Genomic DNA, 21,599 nt, shown 5'->3' on the forward strand with positions numbered 1-21,599 from the left:
GAATGAACAAAAAGAGCTAGTCACAGAAGAATACATACACAGTATACCACATATCCATTTCAAAAGCAAGTTAATTAAACATTACTTTTTTTCACACATATATGGTAAAACAAGCAAGAGGAAATACAAAATCCAGAACAGTGATGTAACTCAAAGAGGAAATGGCAAGGAGAAGGTTTCCAAGATACTGGCAATGCTCCTTTCCTAAAAAATGGGTAGTGGTTACACAGGTTTTCATTCATAGATATTCTTTATAACAATGTCTTTAATATATTCTTTTATACAGATTGAATAGACACAAATTTTTTTAGCGAGAAAGGACTTCATCATCAAAAAAAAAAAAAAAAAACAGAAGAAAGAAACAGAAAATAGACCAAAAAAAAAAAAGACAAAAATACTGCCAGTGAAAGCAAAAGCAAATGAGAATAGCTATTTAAGGGAGAAGAGAAATTTTATTAACTTGTTTTCAGATTAGGGGATAATTCATCTGTTACAGTAAAACCTCAGCTATAGAGAAATTCATATAGTTTTATTGTATACACTCACACTTTCTAGATACAATAGTCTGTCATTTTAAATGCTAAAATAATTTTATTTAAATAATTTTAATAGAAATAATACCAAATTACAAAACTATACAGTAACACATCTTCTTAAGTAGAATGTATTTGTCATGACGTTTTGTTTAGCATCTATAGATGCACCTCGCTGTAACAGAGAATCCCTCCATACTAAAGGGCTACTGGTTTCAACGTTCCCAAGAGGTTTTGGAACATTTCTTGACTTTTTGGCTTTTTGTTTTTCTATAGGGCTCTTCCAGTCTTTCCCATGTTGTTAATTAATTCCTGTTCAACAATATGTTGATGGTTTACAAATACTCTAATCAACTATATATTAAATCAAGAATACAGAGACTGGCTGATGGATTCCAAGAATATGTGCTCTGAAATATGGTTTTGGATCTCTTTCAATTCATAAGGCTTTCTAATTCTCATTTCCCAAATGTAAGTAGGTTTCTCCATAATAGTGTTCCAAATAAATGGATTTACCCCAAATTTTTATTTTTACAAGTATTTCCAACATTATATAAACAAATGACTAACACTTAAACCAATTCCTAAATGTCACTGCATTGCTTTAGACATTATGACACTAAACATTTTCAACTGAAGGTCATTACTGGAAATGATCAGATTTTCCCACTTTTATTTGACAGATTATATGCTACTATGCTGATTTTTTAACTTTCTACTTCAAAGTCTATAGCCTTTTTTAGATCACTATTTTATCAATCTAAGAATATACACATTAAGAAAATTGTTTTCTTTTCTTTCATAGGGAAGGCAGGATAAGGAAATGTTTAAGTCTTGTTTTAAAACAAGAAATCAGTTTATAAAGTTTACAGAAACAATGATAGGCAGGACTCCTGAAAAATACATGCATCGACAATTTTTTAGCTCAGGAGCAAAAGGTTATTTTATAAGTCCCAAGGTTATATGTATTTCTTACATTCTAATGTAAACTATGAGCAAAAGGCAGGTTTTCTTCTTAATCACTCTTCAACACAAAATGCCTCCAGTATTATTAACATCACTATTAAGTCACAGGAGATATAAAAATTTTAGTAAATTTATAAAAAGCCTACTACCTTCCTTTAACCTTACTGAGGTTAATGAAAGAAAAACTTATGAAGAACACAGAAAAGAAAGAAAATTCCTATTTCTGTTTCTGAACAAAAGGAAAGCATGGAACGCAAAACACTCCGTGAAGCCTCTTCAGAGTTCGCCACCTGGCGCCCCACGGATGCCAGGGGCAGAGAAGACACCTTGCTGCATCTTCTCTCCGTCTCCAGTCATCTTCCTCCCAGGCACTCAGCCTTCCAGTGGAACCAGGACCCCAGATGGCCTCTTCTTCTCAGTCCTGCCTTTAGCCATATTCTTGAGGAGTCCCTGGAGGTAGGGTCACCTACACACACTACTAGTCTGAATCTTTCTCCAAACACAAAGAAATAATTTGGCAGTGACTGCTAAGAAACATGTGAACGAACCCTGATACTATTACACTGATCAAAAACCATGAAAAAAGGAGAAATAAATTATGGCGACATTTTAACCAGATAAACGAATCTGGTTAAAAAAGAAGTTAAAAATGAAAATAAAACCTTTAAAGAAACACAGTTAGGTAATACATACTTTAAATGTTTGTTCCTGTTATTAATTTTAGAAACGAAAAATCTAAACAAGATACAAGTTGGAAGAAAAACTGCAATGAAAGACAGTCTCTCGCTTTGTGGAATTCAAACTGGCACAGCTGTACTGGAAACTAATCTAGCATGATGTTATCAAGAGTCCTTACTCTATGATGCAATAATTCTACTCACAAGACTTTGTACAAACAATAAAACATGAACAAATACAGAATCCTTATTTCAGAATGAATGTAATGAAGGGATAAAATACATTATTCTACCTGCCCGGTTCAGCTGTGCTAAACAAAACAATGTAAGGAGCCTACCACCATCAGGCCATATTGACCCCATTAACCAGTCTTGCCCCTCAAAACTTCCTTCTAGCTCAACCAAGATGTACAAGTATAATCCTATATGAAGTGAAAGACGCATATTAATATATTTAAGAGAGTTTTCAAGTGACTTGAAACAAAAAAGCGTTTTTCCTAGGATGGACAGGAAAATGATCTCCCAGTCTAATTATGAAATGTCATTTCCCAAACAATTTATCAACAAATTCAAATACCTCTGTAAATAATTTCACTAGCCAGGAGGAAATTATGCCATTACAGCACAGAAGTCATCAACTGAGGTAAAAATCTGTCGGAGTCACATGTATCAATGTCCAACCATATAAAATTTATTACATTTTCTGAGCAGTCATTGGTTATTAAACAAATAGCTAAAAAATGTGCAAACTCTGTCACTTTAGGAAAAATTTAAGTAAAAAAGATTTATTTCTTGCAAAAACAGTTTTAAAAGCTATGTTGAACAGAAACTAAGTCTCTGTAAAAACAGCAAAAATATAAAAAGGCAGACTCACAGGCAATAAATATGATTTGTGTCTGTTAGTATACACACCGAAGCAATTTGAGTTCTAAGCTATAAGAAGGAAGTTGGATCAACAAATTAAGTTTTATGCCAGATTTGTCATGGTTGCCCATATTTCTTTTTACCTGTACATTTAAGCATCTGGCATTTTAATGCCTTGATTTTTACAATATTAACAGCAATTCATTACTGAACAGTCGAAGCCCTCTTGCTTTATTTACTTTCTTGTCCAGAAGAAACGGATTTCTCTAACACTTACCTAAACTCGTGGGCTTGATGAGAACATCAAGGACATCATAAAAGGGTAAGTTTTTTAACTGCACATCAGGATGGACAGGAGGGATCGGGGGAGATGGCTGCTGCATCTCAAACGCGGGTTTAGTATCTTGAAGCAGCACAGAACCAACGGGAGAGGCCGGCGAGTGAGGTGTAACTGAAGTGGAAGGCAGCGCGTGGATTCCAGCCACAGCCAAGTCAGGGTCTACAGGTGAGGAGCCACCATCCAAACTGAAAACCGGTGATTTGAGTGCGGATAAATCAGAAAGGCCTTCAAGAGTCCGCGGGTATCGCCGTCTATACAATTCTCGGATTTTAATCTGAACCGCAGGGCTGCAGCCACTCTTCAATAAATGCAACGCCCTCATCAGGAGGTCATGCTTACGTCCACTTTTATTCCGTCCGGCAAAGCCCAGTAACACTTGTAGCTCAGAAACCCTAAAACTAGAAACCATATTCTAAAAGGAAAGGAAAAAAAGAAGGATATAAGCCAATAGTCAGCCTCAAACATACAAATACCATATCTAAAAATATACTGTAAAATCAGGTTTTTCCAATATTCTGTTAATATCAACAGGCATGTGCTAGTAATCAGCATTTTCACATATCATTTACAATTGCTAACTGTTTCTACCACCACCACCCTTCCCCGCAATTACATTCACATTATGGTTTTAATTATGTTTTGCTCTTCTCAGTTTTGGAAATCTATGGTCTGTTGGTTTCTGTTGACCACTTTACTATCTATGAAATCTATAACCAGTGAAAATACTCCTTTTCACACTGTACAATACACAGTGTAACGTTTATTATAGTATTATCATCAATTAAACAAAAGAATTTAAGTTTCTGCAACAATGTACCTGTAAAGTTTCTGATGTTAAGCAGGAAAAATCTACAAAATCAAGACAGAACTGCAATCCAAAAATCAAAAACATTTTTCACCCCAACTCCAATATTAAGGGACGACAGTTTCCCTGGTGGCTCAGACAGTAAAGCGTCTGCCTGCAGTGCAGGAGACCTGGGTTCGATCCCTGGGTCGGGAAGATCCTCTGGAGAAGGAAATGGCAACCCACTCCAATACTCTTGCCTGGAGAACCCCACGGACGGGGGAGCGTGGTAAGCTACAGTCCCTGGGGTCACAGAGAGGCAGACACAAATGAAGGAAATGGCAACCCACTCCAATACTCTTGCCTGGAGAACCCCACGGACGGGGGAGCGTGGTAAGCTACAGTCCCTGGGGTCACAGAGAGGCAGACACAAATGAAGGAAATGGCAACCCACTCCAATACTCTTGCCTGGAGAACCCCACGGACGGGGGAGCGTGGTAAGCTACAGTCCCTGGGGTCACAGAGAGGCAGACACAAATGAAGGAAATGGCAACCCACTCCAATACTCTTGCCTGGAGAACCCCACGGACGGGGGAGCGTGGTAAGCTACAGTCCCTGGGGTCACAGAGAGTCAGACACAACTGAGCAACTTCACTTAATCACTAAGAAAATAAGGATTTTTTTTTAAATACTAAAGATAAAAATCACATCATCTTTATTCAGCAGTCGAACTCCTGTAATGACTGAAATTCTCAGGTGTAAAACAAGAACTCGATGGTGCAAAATGAAGACTATAAATAGCTCTCTGTTCCACATTTCACCTTGTTATTTATTCAACAAACCTAGTAAATTCTATCATTTACTGCGTCATAAACCCATCCACTTATGTCATTTTCAGTCAATTCTGAACTTAAGAGGTAAACCACACTTGGGTCCGTTTCACCTGTACCGTACAAGCATCATCTAACTAAAAGAGAAGTAAGACCTGAGTTGTCCAAAAGCCCTTTCTGAAACCGACCAACCCTCCTCCTCGGCACTGCACACTCTACAGCTGCCTGGGATGCCTATTCAACCTGCTGAGTATGCAGGGGCCATACTACAGTTGGCAGTGATTCATAATAATTCCTCTGTTTTGCACTTTTAAGTGTCACTGATAACCCAAGAACAATTGCTAAAACTCTTCTTGGTATTTAAAACAGTTGTCAGGAATACTTGCCAGTTTTCCAAAATGCAAACAAATTTAAATATACCAAAGTAATCTGAATGTATATGCTGTATCAGAATTCTACTTAAAATACTGTCTCCAAATTTCAGATTGTACAAGTCAGAGAATATTACATTGTAATCCCAGCAAACACTTTATACTCTTGATCAGTGCAGTTCAATAGAAATAGGAACCACATATACAATTCGAAACTATCTGGTAACCACATTAGAATACATTTTAAATTTACTTTGATAATATGCCTTATTTAATCCAATATATCAAAAGCATTATTTCAACATGTAAAAGTGGCTGCAGTTTAAAAATAATTTATTTTTTTAAGTGTCAACAAGATCTTTTTCGTACTAAGTTTTCAATACCCAGTGTGTATCTCACACTTGAGTACATCTCAGTTTGGACTAACCCCACTTCAAGGGCTTAGGGCGCTAGCTACAGGTGGAGGAACAATCACCCTGGACAGTATGGATCTAAATCATACTCTAACAGCAACATATATCACAAGTACCATGATTATTATACTTTAATTTGCTTCACTTCCCCCGTGGGTAAAAGGAAGATTTTATTTATCTTACCCTACCCTTATGCTTTGGCCACCTGATGCAAAGAACCGACTCATTGGAAAAGACCCTGATGCTGGGAAAGACTGAAGGAGGGAAGAGAAGGGGACGACAGAGGCCGAGATGGTTGGATGGCATCACCGATGCAACGGACATGAGTTTGAGTAGGCTCCAGGAGTTGGTGATGGACAGGGAAGCCTGGCTGCTGCAGTCCATGGGGTCACAAGAGTTGGACACGACTGAGTGACTGAACTGAACTGAACACCCCTATGCTCAGGACAACAAAGATGGAAAACAAGAGAATTTTTGGCCTATCTCATGGCACACCAGTTAAGAGTCACAGTTTCAAGCATACAGAGACTATGACAGCTTTTCAGGAAGCTTCCTCCGAAGCAAGAAATGCAATGCCTCTTTCCCAAAGTTCTCAATCTTAAAAAATACTTCAACTGAAATCGCTTATATTACAGTAGCACAAATAACATTAAGTCTAACATCTAACATTAGTGTTAGTTGAATTAGTTGTTAGGAGAATACTAACAACAAAAACAATCAACAATGACAGTCCTACAAATAAAAGATATCTGTGATTCTTTATAAAAAAAACCAAACTAACTCAGAATTCATGACGTCTCTCCTTACCCTTATTTTCAGGTAATTCTTCATTTTAAGGAAACTTGTTTTACAGAAATGACAAAATAGCCCAACAAGGCGTTCTAAAGCTTGACTCTCAAAAAAGAATTCCTGGGAGGTCTCATAATACTTATTTTCAATGGGAACTTTATTTGGCATAGAATGCTAATGTACTTGGTCTAACATCTATTGGAAATACACAAATGAAAGAGAATCAAGAGACAGAACGCAGAATTACAGTATTGTGAAGCAAAAGAGAAATCCTCAGGTTTGGAGAGGGGCAAGGAAACAACAACAGGAGGCAGGGCAGCCTGTGCCCTGCAACATGGTGCCAAGATAAAGTACTGCGGGCATTTGCTCAAGGATGATGGCTTTGAGAGTCCATAGTGTCCTGTGGAAAACTTCACACCAGGAATTAGTAGCTGAAGGTCCCGGCATCAAGACTCAGGATGCTGGCAGACACACCATTTTTCTGGTAATCAATTTCTAGCTTAAAACAACAACAAAACTCTCCCTTTATTTAGCATTTACTATTAAGATATCCCCTAAGAAGCTTAATCAGTCAACTTCTATGAATATGTGTTTCCTGGCAAATGCCACTGGATCCCGCTTCTTCAAGTTATGCCTTTTTAAAAAAATATGTCTTCAACCAATTTCAGCAGTCACCAGGTAAGGTGAGCCTGCTATGAATACTACCAAAAATGGGTTTCAGCTACTGCTTTCCACCAACCTGTGATGTCAGTGTTTTTAATAACACTCCTTTTTCAAGTGGATTTTATCAAGTCCATCCCGCCTGCTTCCAAGTCTGCCCTCTAACACTTCAGTTACAACTGCTGTGTACACTACAGAGAAATTTCTCAATCAATGTTTGTGTGAGACTAGAAATGTAAAACAAGCTTTTTCGTTGCCAAAATTATTAAAAAATTTTAAAGCTGGAACTTTATACAACTGAAACATTACATATAGGAGTGAAGGCAAGTTGATGGTGTTATGTGAGCCCAAAAAAGCACAGAATTTGGGGAAGCTCTAGTGGGTTAGATGTCATGGTAAAGATCAATACAGCTCTGTAGATTCTCCATCTGCTATGACATATATTATAGGGAAAGGAGAAGAGCTGCTGAGGCAAACTGACAAATCACATTATTAATATCACCTTTCCCAGCTACAGTATTAAAACAATCTACACCTGCATTTGTAAGTAGGGATGCATTAAAAAAAAATCAGATACGTCATCAATCCATCAAAGGCATGATTGAGCTGATGCCATAAGAAAAACTACTATGGCAAATTAGAAAGATAGATGCAATTCCAGAAGTCACAGGAGGCCTCAGTTCCTGGGCCTTACTCCCGTGAGATCATGTAATCCCTACGGTTAAATCCCACTTTACTTGAGATATACAAAAAATAACTACTTACCTTAAAAAAATCAAAACTGAAAATCAACTATTAAAAGAAACAATAAAGAAAATACTGCATTTTAAAAACCTATGATATAAGTCTAAGCTTGGGGGACCATCTCCTAAATATCTTCCTTTTGTACAAGATTTAAAATAATGAAGTCAGTTCAAGAGGCAAAAAAAGTCAACAACAAACACACTCTCGAAAAGAGTGACAAATTAAAGGATACAAGAAAACATGACTTAGAAAGCAAAATGCAAAAAGTGTATAAATTCAGTCTGGAAAAAGGGGGAAGAAAACAAATATAGTCCTAAGAATAAGAAGAGAAACATAGACTACAAACACTAAGCAAATTTCTTAAGACAACAGCACATGCTGTTATTTTCTAACTTAAAGACAAAGTTATTTCCTAGAAAAATATATTACTCAATCTGATTCAAGGAGTATTATCTTTCTCTTGCTCTACTTCCAGAATTATCTGCCCAGAAAAGATAGCTTAGTAAATAAATTCCTCTACCTCTTCAAGGGAAAAATGGAATTTTGTTCCTTAAACTATTCAAGAGCTTAAGAGCCAGAAAATCAAATACACACTAGAAAACAAACATGGAAAAAACTATTGAACACAAAACACAAACTTTTAAAATAGTACTGTATTTCAAACTTCAGCAGGTGAGTCCACTCATCCACCAAAATTTCAGAGAAAAGCCTGATGAACCAGGGACCCAGCATACCACCTATTCTGTCATTTCCCAAGACAGATGATAACGAATCTTTTGATAACACATTAATGTTTCCTATGAGTACAGACACAAAAGCCTCAAAGTACTTAAATATAATTTAATCTAGGAAAATAAAAATGGTTTAAGATAAATTCAATAAATTACTTGGTTAAAACGATTTCTGTCCTTATAGTCACATACTGAAATATTTACAGATAAAACTTCTATAAAGTACACAGAATTTCTGTTAAAATTATCTGGGGGGAGTAGATGAGGACATACACGATTGTTTTCGGCAGGAAAGCTATGACAAACCTAGACAGTGTGTTGAAAAACAGAGACATCACACTGCCTACAAAGGTCCGTCTAGTTAAAGCTCTGGTCTTCCCAGTGGTCAAATACAGTTGTGAGAGCTGGACCCTAAAGGCAAAGCGCCAAAGAATTGACGTCTTCAAACTGTGGTGCTGGAGAAGACACCTGAGAGTCCCTTGGACAGCAAGGAGATCAAACTAGTTAATCTTAAAGAAAATCAACCCTGAATATTCATTGGAAGGACTGATGCTGAAAGCTCCAGTATTTTGGTCATCTGACATGAACAGCCGACTCCTTGGAAAAGTCTCTGATGCTGGGAAAGACTGAGGGCAGAAGGAGAAGAGGGCATCAGAGAATCAGATGGCTGGATGACATCACCGATGCAACGGACATGAACTTGGGCAAACTCCGGGAGACAGTGAGGGACCGGGAGGCCTGGCATGCTGCAGTCCATGAGGTCACAAACAGACATGACTGGGCAATATGAAAAAAGACCCGAGTTGATAATTGAAAGGTATGGGATACACAGAGAATTCTCTACCTTTGTCACCTAGAATGTTTCCATAATAAAAAGTTTGCTTGACAAGGGGAAACTGGTTGTGGAGTATATGGCACTATCTATTCAAGTTTTCTATTAATCTGAAAGTATTCTATATTCAATTAGACAAAAAAAAATGTCATTTGTTTGAATCTAAGATAAAGAGATTGTGGTCTAAATACCATTTCCCACCAAAAAAAAAAAAAAGCTCAGGCTCCTTGGGGAAACGTCTAACTGCAAGTCTGAAAATGCACAAGACATGCCTAGAACATCCTATGCATAAAACAAATTATCAAAGACTACTGAAATCTTGTCAGAAGGACACAGAAAACAACTCGGCAGCCCAGGACAAGCTGATGTGAGCAGCGAAAAGACCAACACTGCATCAGATTCAAACATCAAATATATGAAAAATCATTTGTACATAATGATGAAAAAACTCACTGATCTCCTTTAGAAAACACTGGGAAACCAACCCATTAGTATTCTGAAAATGGATAAGGTAAGAAGAAAAACAATACAAAAAGATTTATTGGCTCAAAAAATTATTAGCTAGATAAATGCTATTAGGTTGATACAAAAGTAAATGTGGTTTGGACTAAGAATTTCAAATCATTATAACTAGCTCAAACACATCTTTATTAATCAAAATAGGAATTGTTACAATCAACACATTTTTGCCAACGAGAAATGTGTGTTTATTCTTGTAGCATAAAAATCCATGCTTCAGGATTCTATGAACTCTTGGAAAGCATTTTCTGCCTCCTGCTGGTTGTGGAAGCATTTTACCTGCAAAAAGTGGTTGAGATGCTTGAAGAAGTAATAGTCGACTGGCAAGAGGTCAGGTGAGTGCGGCGAATGAGGCCAAAACTTGGTCCCCAGTTTATTCAACTTGGGAAGTGTTGGTTGTGCACTGCCATGGAGAGGAACTGGGCCCGTTCTGTTGACCAATGCCGGCTGCAGGAGCTGCAGTTTTTGGCACATCTCATCAATTTGCTGAGCACACTTTTCAAATGTAATGCTTTCACTGGGATTCAGAAAGCTGTAGAGGATCAGACTGGCAGCAGACCACCAGAAAGTGACCAGGACCTTTTTTTGGTACAAGTTTGGCTTCGGGAAGTGCTTTGGAGCTTCTTCTTGGTCCAACCGCTGAGCTGGACATCACCAGTTGTCGTACAAAATACACTTTCCATTGCACGTCACAGTCCAATCGAGAAATGGTTTGTTGTTGTTGAGTAGAATAAAAGAAGATGACTCTTCAAAATGATGACTTTTTTTGATTTGTGGTCAGCCCATGAGGCACCCACTTAATGAGCTTTTTCACCTTTCCGGTTTACTTCAAATGCTCAACAACCATAGAATGGTCGATGCTGAGTTCTTCGGCAACTTCTTGCGTAGTTGTAAGAGGATCAGTTCTCAGTTGGTCACTGTCAACTTCTTGTGGCTGGCCACTGCATTCCTCAACTTCAAGGCTCTTGTTTCCTTTGCGAAACTTGCTGAATCATCACTGCACCATACACTCATTAGCAGTTCCTGGGTCAAACGCGTTGTTGGTACTGTGAGTTGTCTCCACTGCTTTACAACCCACCCTTATGGCAGGAAGCAAAGAGGAACTAAATAGCCTCTTGATGAAAGTGAAAGAGGAGAGTGAAAAAGCTGGCTTAAGACTCAACATTCAAAACATGAAGATCATGGCATCTGGTCCCATTACTTCATGGCAAATAGGTGGGGAAACAATGGAAATAGTGACAGACTTTATTTTCCTGAGCTCCAAAGTTACTGTGGACAGTGACTGCAGCCATGAAATTACAAGAAGCACGCTCCTTGGAAGAAAAGCTATGACAAACCTAGAGAGCATATTAAAAAACAGAGACATCACTCTGCCAACAAAGGTCCAAATAGTTGAAGCTATGGTTTGACTATATGGTTTGACATGACCACTAGTTATGTACAGATGTGAGAGTTGGACCATAAAGAAAGTTAAGCCCTGAGGAATTGATGCTTTTGAACTGTGGTACTGGAGAATACTCAAGAGTCTGTTGGACAGCAAGGAGGTCAAACCAATCAATCCTAAAGGAAATCAACCCTGAATATACACTGGAAGGACAGATGCTGAAGCTCCAATATTTTGGCCACCTGACGTGAAAAGCAGACTGATTGGAAAAGACCCTGATGCTGGGAAGATTAAAGGCAGGAGGAAAGGTGGTGACAGAGGATGAGGTGGTTGGATGGCATCAGTGACTCGATGGACATGAGTCTGATCAAACTCCGGGAGACAGTGAAGGACAAGGAAGCCTGGCAGGCTGCTGTCCATGGAGGTTGCAAAGAGGCAGACAGGACTGAGTGACTGAACAACAACTAGATAAAAACAGAAAATGTTGAAAAGATGTCAATTCCTCCCAACTTCAGTTATAAATATAGTAAAATTCCAGCGAATTCTGACAGATCAAACTTACAACAAAGAATTAAATAAAGGGATTTCCCTGGTGGTCCAGTGGCTGAGTATCAGCCTTGTAATGCAGGGGACACGGGTTCAATCCCTGGTCTGGGAAGATCCCACATGCCTTGAGGCAACTAAGCCCTCAAGCCACAACAAAAGATCTTGCATGCTGCAGCTAAGACGGAGGCAGTCAAATAAATTTTGAAAAAATTAAAAAAAAAAAAGAAATAAAAGACAAATATGGCATGTGGTGATGAATACTATGGACAAAAATAGAGGGAAAAGGAAATGAAGTGAAGAGGCAGAGAATTTGCCATTTTAAAGGAAGAAGATTTGCCTGAGAAAGTGACTGAACAAGTAATAAAGCAACCAATGGATATCAGACAAAAAGCATTCCAAGGCACAGAACACAGCAGATGCCAAAATCCTGAGAAAAGCATACCCAACACATTGAACAGAAAATAAAAGCCCACCATGGCTGAATCAGAGTAATCTAAAAGAATGAGTATTATGAGAGCAGAATAAGGAGCAAAGAAACTGACAAACCTGGGGAGGAAGGAAAATAGCCTAAACAAACATTTACTAGATAAAATTATAATATGAAATCTGTGAGGCTAAGACAATAGTGCTGGGCAAAATGGCATGCCTGAAAGTTGGTAGAGGTGGTAAGCAGTTTAAAGCATTCTATAGCAAAGGAAGAAAAATACAGTAATTTTAGATTTATATATATATTCAAGTTTCAAGAGAAAATTTAATTACACTTAAAAAGTTTGTGAGAAAGCAAAAAAAAAACAAAACAAATTTCACAACTAGTAAAATGGAGAAAACATGTAAAAGACAGAAGGGGAAAAAAAAACCCATAAGACAGCAAGAAAATAGATGAGGAAACAAAATGCAGAAAAAGTAAGATGCTCAAAATGAAGGTGTAGAAATAAATACAAATATATCAATAATCCCAATAAATAAAAATGAAATACTTTCCAATTAAAATAGCCATTAGGGGATATCACTACAGAAATCACAGCATCAAAAATATGGGAATACTAGGAACAACTATACACACATAAATTTGTCAACTGAGTTGAAATGGATCAATTCCTTGAAAAATACAAACTACCAAAATTCACCCAATATGAAACAGATAATTTGAATACTCCCTTTAATTAGGAAATTTAGCTCTTAATTTTAAAACTAAAAAAAAAAAAAATTACCACACCCAGATCATTTTACCAGAGAATTCTACTCAACATTTAAATAAGAATCAGTACCAATTCTACATAATTTCTTCTAGAAAACAGAATATGAGCGAGTCCCAAATTTATTTATGAAGCTAGTAATAGCCTGATACCAAAACCAAACAAAATCAGTACAAAAAATGAACATAAAACCAACATCTTTCACAACTGTAGATGCTAAAATCTTAAAGTATTAGCAAACAGACTTCAGCAATATCTAAAAAGAATATCAAGACCAAGTGAAGTGTTATTTCCAGGAATATAAGGTTGGCTCAATGTCTGAAATCATTGAAGTACACCATATTAACAGCTTAAGTAAAATCACATGATTATATATGTGTGTGTGTGTGTGTGTGTATGTATCAATGAAGAAAAAAAGCATGTGACAAATTCAACAACCACTCATGATAAAAATTCTCAGAAAAAGAGGAATACAGGAGAACCACCTCACCTTGACAAAAAGCACCTACAAAAAAAAACTATAGCTCATGGTGAAAAAAATGAATGCTTCTCCCTAAGACTGGGAATGAGGCAAGGATGTGCTGGAGGTTCTAGCTAGTGGAATAAGACAACAAAAAAGACATAGCGATTGAAGAAAAAAATAAAACTGCCTGTACTGGCAGATCCCAAGGAGTTTGCAAAACAATTACTAGAATTAATAACTGGGGATTTCTCTCATGGTTCCAGTGATTAAGAATCCACCCTACAATGAGGGGACACGGGTTCAATCCCTGGTCAGGGAACTAAGATCCCACATGACATGGAGCAACCAAGCCTGCACGTTACAACTGCTGAGCCCACATGTGCTACAACTAGAGAGTCTGTGCACAACTGCAAAAGATCCCAAGTGCCACTGCTAAGACTTGACACAGACAAACAAATAAATAATAAAAAAAAATTTTTAACTGTTAAAAAAGAGAGAGAGAAAATTGAGTCCAGCAAGGTCACAGGATAAAAAAGTCAACACACAAATACAATCACATCTCTATATACTAACAAAGAACATGTGGAAACAAGTAACGAACACAATACTATTTATAATCACTCCAAAGAAAATCAAAATATGTATATTCAAAAATATAACAAAACACATACAGAACTAAAGAGCCTCTTGATGAAACTGAAAGAGGAGAGTGAAAAAGCTGGCTTAAAGCTCAACGTTCAGAAAACTAAGATCATGGCATCTGGTCCCATCACTTCATGGGAACTAGATGGGGAAACAGTGGAAACAGTGTCAGACTTTATTTTTGGGGGCTCCAAAATCACTGCTGATGGTGACTGCAGCCATGAAATTAAAAGATGCTTACTCCTTGGAAGGAAGGTTATGGCCAACCTAGATAGCATATTTAAAAGCAGAGACATTACTTTGCCAACAAAAGTCCGTCTAGTCAAGGCTATGGTTTTTCCAGTGGTCACGTATGGATGTGAGAGTTGGACGGTGAAGAAAGCTGAGCGCCGCAGAATTGATGCTTTTGAACTGTGGTGTTGGAGAAGACTCTTGAGAGTCCCTTGGACTGCAAGGAGATCCAACCAGTCCATCCTAAAGGAGATCATTCCCGGGTGTTCATTGGAAGGACTGATGTTGAAGCTGAAACTCCAATACTTTGGCCACCTCATGCGAAGAGTTGACTCACTGGAAAAGATCCTAAGGCTGGGAAGGATTGGGGGCAGAAGGAGAAGGGGACGGCAGAATATGAGATGGTTGGATGGCATCACTGACTCGATGGACATGGGTTTGGGTAGACTCCGGGAGTTGGTGATGGACAGGGAGGCCTGGCGTGCTGCAATTCATGGGGTCGCAAAGAGTCGGACACGACTGAGCGACTGAGCTGAACTGAACTGATGCAGGTCTTATATGCTGTAAACTACAAAACACTAATGAAAGAAGTCTAAAAAGTGCTAAATAAATGGATCCCTTGTGCACTGGAACAGGCAACAAAACAAAATCAAATTTCCCTATGTAAAGACACAGATTTAACACAATTCCTACCCAAACCTCACCAAAACATTTTATAGATCTAGATGAGGTTATTCTAAAATTTGTATGGAAAGGCAAAGGAACTAGAAGAGTTAAAACAATTTTGAAAAACAGAGAGAAAGGAATCTGTCTATCCCATTTCATAATTCAGCTTAGAATTCAGGACTGTCATATAGGCAGAGAGGAAGAAGTAGAGGCCAACGGTACAGAACAGAGAACCCAGGAACAGACCTACACAAATATACCCAAATAGCTTTTGATGCAGGTGCAAAAGTAACTCAATGGAGGAAAGACAGCTTCTCAACAAATGATGCTGGAGCAACTGCATATCCATAGACCCAAAAATGAACTTCTACCTAAGTCTCACATTTTATACAAAAAATAACTCCAAATGGGTCATACACATAAGTATTAGGATACAGCTATAAAACTTAGGGGAAAAAAACTTAGAAGAAAATATTCAAGATTTAGGGATAAGCAAAGACTTGACACTGAGTTAGAGTCACAAAAGGAATAAAAATAATATACTGAACTTCATCAAAAGTAAAAACTTGTGCTCTTCCATAACTCTGTTAAAAGGATGAAAACCACCAACAGGCTTGGAGAAAATATCTGTATCCAACAAAGGACTAGTATCTAGAATATATCCAGAACTCTCAAAACTCAATAAGAGGGATTCCCTGGTGGTCCAGCGGTTGGACAATTCACCTGCCAATTGCATGGGACACAAGTTCAATCCCTGGTCCAAGAAGATTCCACACGCCACAGGGTAGCTAAGCCGATGCACCACAACTACTGAGCCCGCGCTCTAGAGTCCTTGCACCACAATGAGAGAAGTCGCTGCAGTTTGAGAAGCCCGTGGCAGCACAGCTAGAGAGGAGCCCCCCTCAACAGCAACTAGAGAAAGCCCAAGTGCAACAACGAAGGTCCAGCATGACCAAAAATAAATAAATCACAAATAAGTAATTAATTAAAAAAAAATCCAATTAGATAAAAGGACAAAAGACACGAAGAGACATTTCGCCAACAGGATACAGAGATGGAAAATAAGCAAACGAAACTATCAGTATCATTAGCCATTGAGTGAAGTCGCTCAGTTGTGTCCAACTCTGCGTGACCCCATGGACTGTAGCCTACCAGGCTTCTCTGTCCATGGAATTTTCCAGGCAAGAGTACTGGAGTGGGTTGTCATTTCCTTCTCCAGAGGATCTTCCCGACCCAGGGATCAAACCCAGGTCTCCCACATTGCAGGCAGACACTTTACCATCTGAGCCACCAGGGAAGCCCCCATCATTAGCCATTAGGGGAGTGTAAATTAAAACCTAAGGTATCACCTAAGGTACACACCAGAATGGCTAAAATCAAAAACAGTGATAATACCAAATGCTGGCAAGGAGGCAGAGAAGCTGGATCATCCCATACATTGCTTGAAGGGATGTAAAATGGAACAGCCCCTCTGGAAAACAGCTTGGTAAGTTCTTTAAAAAAAAACCATATACACAATAATCATACAACTCAACAACTGCACTCCTGGCCATTTATCCCAGAGAAGTGAAAACGTATGTCAAAAAAAGAAAAAAACTATGCACAAATCTTCGTAGCACTTTCATTCATATTAGCAAAAACTGTATAAACAACCCAGAAATTTTTCTACAGGTACAAAGTTAAACAAATCCATACCACAGACTAGGATTCAGCAAGAAAAAAGGATAACCTACTGATACACTTAATAACATAGATTAATTTCTAGACAATTATGTCAAGTGAAAAAAAAAAACAAACTCAAAAGGTGACCAGCTGTATGAGTCCATTTATATAACATTCTTGAAAAGACAAAATCACAGAAATGAAGAAAAAAATGAGTGGATCCCAGAGATTACGGGGATGGAAAGGAAAAAGGTGTGGCTATAAAAACAATAATATGAGGGATGCTTGTGGTGATGGAAATGGTCTGTACCTTGTGTCAATGTCAATACCCTGACTGTGATATGGTACTACAGTCTGGCAAGACATTATCAATGTGGGAACCTAGATAAAGAGGACATGGATGTCTCTGATGCCTCTGTATTCCTTCCGACAACTGTCAGTGAATTAACAATTATCTTAATAAAAAAATTTAACTATAAAGTACAAAGACCAACATTATTACAGCAGATTAATTTTTTAATTCAATACCATGACATTCATAAGAGATAAAACTAAAACAAAAGAACACAAAAATGTACGGGGAGGGGAAATTTTAAAAATCAGGCAGAATCAGCTGGCCCAAAAATAAATAAATAAATAATAGGTATGTTAATATCAAACAACAGTATGTAACTTAAAAAGTATTATTAGATATAAAGAGGAACTACAGAGAGTAAAAGTTTCAATTTAACAGCAATATGATAAATTTAAATTTTCATGTAGTAGTAACAATTTTAAAATGTCTTTTAAAAAGCTGATATAAACTACAAAGAAAATTGAAAAAATAATGCTAGCAGAATAACATCTACTGTTAAAAAACAAATATATAACATTCTAACAACAGAATTAACAAGTCTAACTACTAGACACACATAAAATTTTGCACCAACTAGAAAATACACTCTCTTCAAATACAAAAAAAACTCTCCAAAGACAAAAAGTCTCAACAGATTTCCAAGGATTGTATCCACATAGATCACGCTACCTAGCCACAACACAATTACAAATCAATAAGCAAATTAACTAAAAGAATGCCAGTATGTTTAGAAATAAAACTTTTAAAATATTTTTATTTATTTATTTCCACCAAGTCTTAGCTGCAGAATATGGGATCTTTACTTGTGGCATGCAGGATCTAGTTCCCTGACCAGGGAGAGAACCAGGACCCTCTGCACTGGGAGCTTGGAGTCTTAGCCACAGGACCACCAAGGAAGTCCTCTGGAAATAAAACTTGTAAAGAACTCATAAATTAAGAATTCATCCCTTGTGTGATTCAGGGAAAGCAAATACATAGATATTCAAGATCTTAAATGTCTATTAAAATGCTGAAAATTAGTAAGTCATCCAACTTAAGAAATTAGAAAAATAGAAATAAACCCGAAGGAAGTATAAAGGAAAGAAACAGAAATTAAGTAGGGAAAGGATATGTTAAAGAGCATATTTGATTATTTGAAAAGGTTTTTTTGAAAAAAAAAAAACTGGCATTTTTAGCTTTTAAAACTAAGCAAGAAAAAGGCAGCACTAAAAAAAAAGATTAAAAGGACATTAACTACAAAATAAGAAACTAACAATTTATTGCCATAAACTCAAGAATGTGGATGAAATGGACAACTTTCTATTAAAGTATAACCTACCAAAATCAGTTTGAAAATTGAAAATACGAGCAATCCTGTAACCAAAGCAATTAAATCAGTGATTAAGATGTGTCCCAATTCTACAAGGAAGTTCTACCAAACACTCAAGAAACAAATTTTTCTAATCTCACATAAACTCCTCCAAAAGAAAGAGGAAAAGTTTATATACTTTCTTAATTATAAGGAAATATTACTCATTATTAAAGATAAAATCGTTCATTAACTATATTCAAACTGAGCCCAATAATGGAAAAAAGGGACAGACCAGGGTTGACTTAATATTCGAAACACAAGGTTGGTTTAAATATTAGAAAACAACTCAGTGTATTTCATCACGTTAACAGGTTAACAGAAGAAAAACATACAACCCTCTCAAAAGACCCAGAAAAAGTTTTTGATAAAATTCAACATCCATTCATTTTTCTTTTCAATTAGCAAACTAGCATTAGAAAGGAACATCCTTAACCTGAAAAGATTATCTACAATAAACCTACAGCAAGCATCATACTTAACTGTGAAATTCTGAAAGCATTCCCTTTTAAAATCAGGAACAAGATCAGGATGCCCCCATCACCGCTTCTATTCAACATTGTACTGGAGATCCTAGCCAGCACATTAAGACAAGAAAAAGAAAAGAAAAAGCATAAGAATTGGAAAGGAGGAGACAGAGAGGTCATTATTCACAGATCTGTCTACACAGAATATCCAAAAGAATTCTATATACAATTTATCACAATTAGAACAATAACAAGGCCGTTATACAAACTGTACTTCTTTACACCAGCAAGGTAGAAAATATAATTTTTAAAGATACCGTTACTGATTTGACACAAAAATAAGGTACCTAGAAATAAATCTAACAAAATACTTGCATTAGAAGAAAATTATAAAAACTTTATTGAAAGAGATTGTAAAAGACCTAAGTGAATGAATATTGCCATGTTCATGCTTAAGAAACAATAACAAAATGTCAGTTCCCTTCAAATCGCTTTACAAATTCAATGCATTTCCCATCAAAATCCCACCAACTGTACATGTATCTACAGAGCTTTAAAAACTGATTCTAAAATTATATGGAGGAGCAAACCACCAAGAAGTTCCTTGAGGAGCTACAAGGCAGGAGGACTTGGCCTACTTCTGTGTCCCTCAATGACTAACTAGATGGTTTCACATCAACTATGAAAACTTTAAAACTGAACATAATTTAAGAAAAAAAAATTGTTGGGAGCACAACAAAGGCAGTAAGGACCTGGAAGGCCAAGACTGTGGAAAGAAGGGAAGCCTAGAATATGGAATCTAACATTTGATGCCTCTTTTCCCCTGGAGATACCTGCCAATGGAAAGGGGGCAATGGAGAAGTTAAGAAATCAAACAGAACTTTGAATAGACTTATAGAGCTGGGAAAACTGAGAAGATATTTGCAAAATACAACATACAAGCCCTGGTATCTGGGATACGTTAATAAACTCCTACAAATCAGTATGAAAAAGACAGATGGCCCAATACAAAAATGGAAAAAGACCTAGCAAGCCACCTCACAAAAGACCAGTCAGTATATTAAAAAGGGCTTAACATCATTAATCATTACGGATTCAAATGAAAACCTCTGAACACTCACCAAAATGTCTATAATTAAAAGGATGGATGAGAAAGGACAAGAAGCAACTGGAACTCTATTACTTTGCTCGCGGAAGGGAATTAACAAAAACTACAACTACATACAACAATATGGATGAATCTTGCAAACAAAACTGAGAAGAAAAAATCAGGCACAAAAAATATACACTATATTATATAAGTCCATTTAAATAAGATTCAAAAAGCAGGCAAAACTAGTGTAAGATGTTCGAGTCTGGCCAGTAGGTATCTTCCAAGGAGGAGGAGGTTAGTCACTGGGAAAGGACTCAAGGCAATGGATGCCAGTCATGTTCTATTTCCTGCTGTACTCGCATGATCTGCTTACTTACGTACGTCCCATAGCAGTAGAAGTTTTGTTTTTATGGAAGCTGTTAAAAAGTTACAGTAACTAAAACTATGTGATGGTGCTGTAAAACTAAGAGACTAGTCTAGAAAGTATAGATAGATTCAATCGTGGAAATACTACAAATCAGAAATAAATTTTTTTAAAAAACTGAGCCATAAAAGGGAATGAATTTGAGTCAGCTGAACTGATGTGGATGAACTTTGAGCCTATTATACAAAATGAAGTAAGTCAGAAGGAGAAAAACAAATACTGTATATCAATGCATATATATGGGACCTAGAAAAAACGGTACTGATGAACCTATTTGCAGGGCAGAAACAGAGACACAGACGTAGAGAACAGACTTGTGGACACAGTCTGGAAAGGAGAGGGTCTGATGAACTGAGAGCGTAGCACTGAAAAATACATGTTACCAATGTAGAGAATGGACTTGTGGACACAACAGAGGAAGGAGATGGTGGGACAAATTGAGAGAGTGGCATTGAAAAATATACATTGCCATGTGTAAAATAGGTAACTTGCAGGAAGTTGTATAACACAAGGAACTCAGCCCTGTGTCTGTGACAACTTAGAGGGGTGGGATGGGGGAGTGGGAGGGAGGTTGAAGAGGGAGGGAATATATGTGTACACACAGCCGATTCATATCGCTATACAGCAGACACTAACAACACTGTAAAGCAACTATACCCCAATAAAAAGTATATATTAAAAAAAAAAACCTAGTACAAAAATGGGCAAAAGACATGAACAGAATCTCAGATGAGAGAAGAACATGTTAATCAGCATAGTAAAAGATGCTCAAACTCATTAGCAAAAATCAAAAAATTGAAAACTAAAAGGTGATATTTTATACTCCCCAGAAAGTCTGATAAAAGTGCTAAGTAATGAAAACCTCTACATTACTAGAAGGAGCAAACACTAATACAATCCTCTTTGGAAAATAATCTAGCATTATCCAGTACTGTTGAAGATGTGAGTATCTTTAATTCCCAGCAATGCAATGCTACTCCTAGAATTTCTACAGTAAAACATATTGTATTAAATATTCACATTAAATGAGATCGATAAAGATTATAAATATCATCGTATCAATGCAAGT

At 37.1% G+C, this 21,599-nt stretch overlaps 1 protein-coding gene across 50 annotated transcripts in view; it reads right to left on the bottom strand.

The window, feature by feature from the left end:
• PIAS2 (protein inhibitor of activated STAT 2) overlaps positions 1-21,599 on the bottom strand; it is a 113,591-nt gene that overhangs the window by 75,311 nt on the left and 16,681 nt on the right. For 37 of the 50 annotated variants that reach the window (XR_014075113.1, XR_014075112.1, XR_014075114.1 and 34 more), the window contains one exon: positions 3,318-3,792. Coding sequence is in view for 31 of the 50 variants with exons in the window: in XM_081563418.1 (XP_081419544.1) it covers positions 3,318-3,792 (475 nt within the window). In the remaining 19 variants the exon portion in view is untranslated. Of the gene's footprint in view, positions 1-3,317; positions 3,793-19,024; positions 19,120-21,599 lie in introns of all 50 variants that reach the window. The other 13 variants (XR_014075116.1, XR_014075129.1, XR_014075126.1 and 10 more) reach the window with 2 other exon arrangements.

The sequence above is a fragment of the Giraffa tippelskirchi genome, chromosome 14 (assembly GCF_054371585.1).
Source record: "Giraffa tippelskirchi isolate mGirTip1 chromosome 14, T2T-mGirTip1v1.2.pri, whole genome shotgun sequence".
In the NCBI taxonomy this organism is placed as follows: domain Eukaryota; kingdom Metazoa; phylum Chordata; class Mammalia; order Artiodactyla; family Giraffidae; genus Giraffa; species Giraffa tippelskirchi.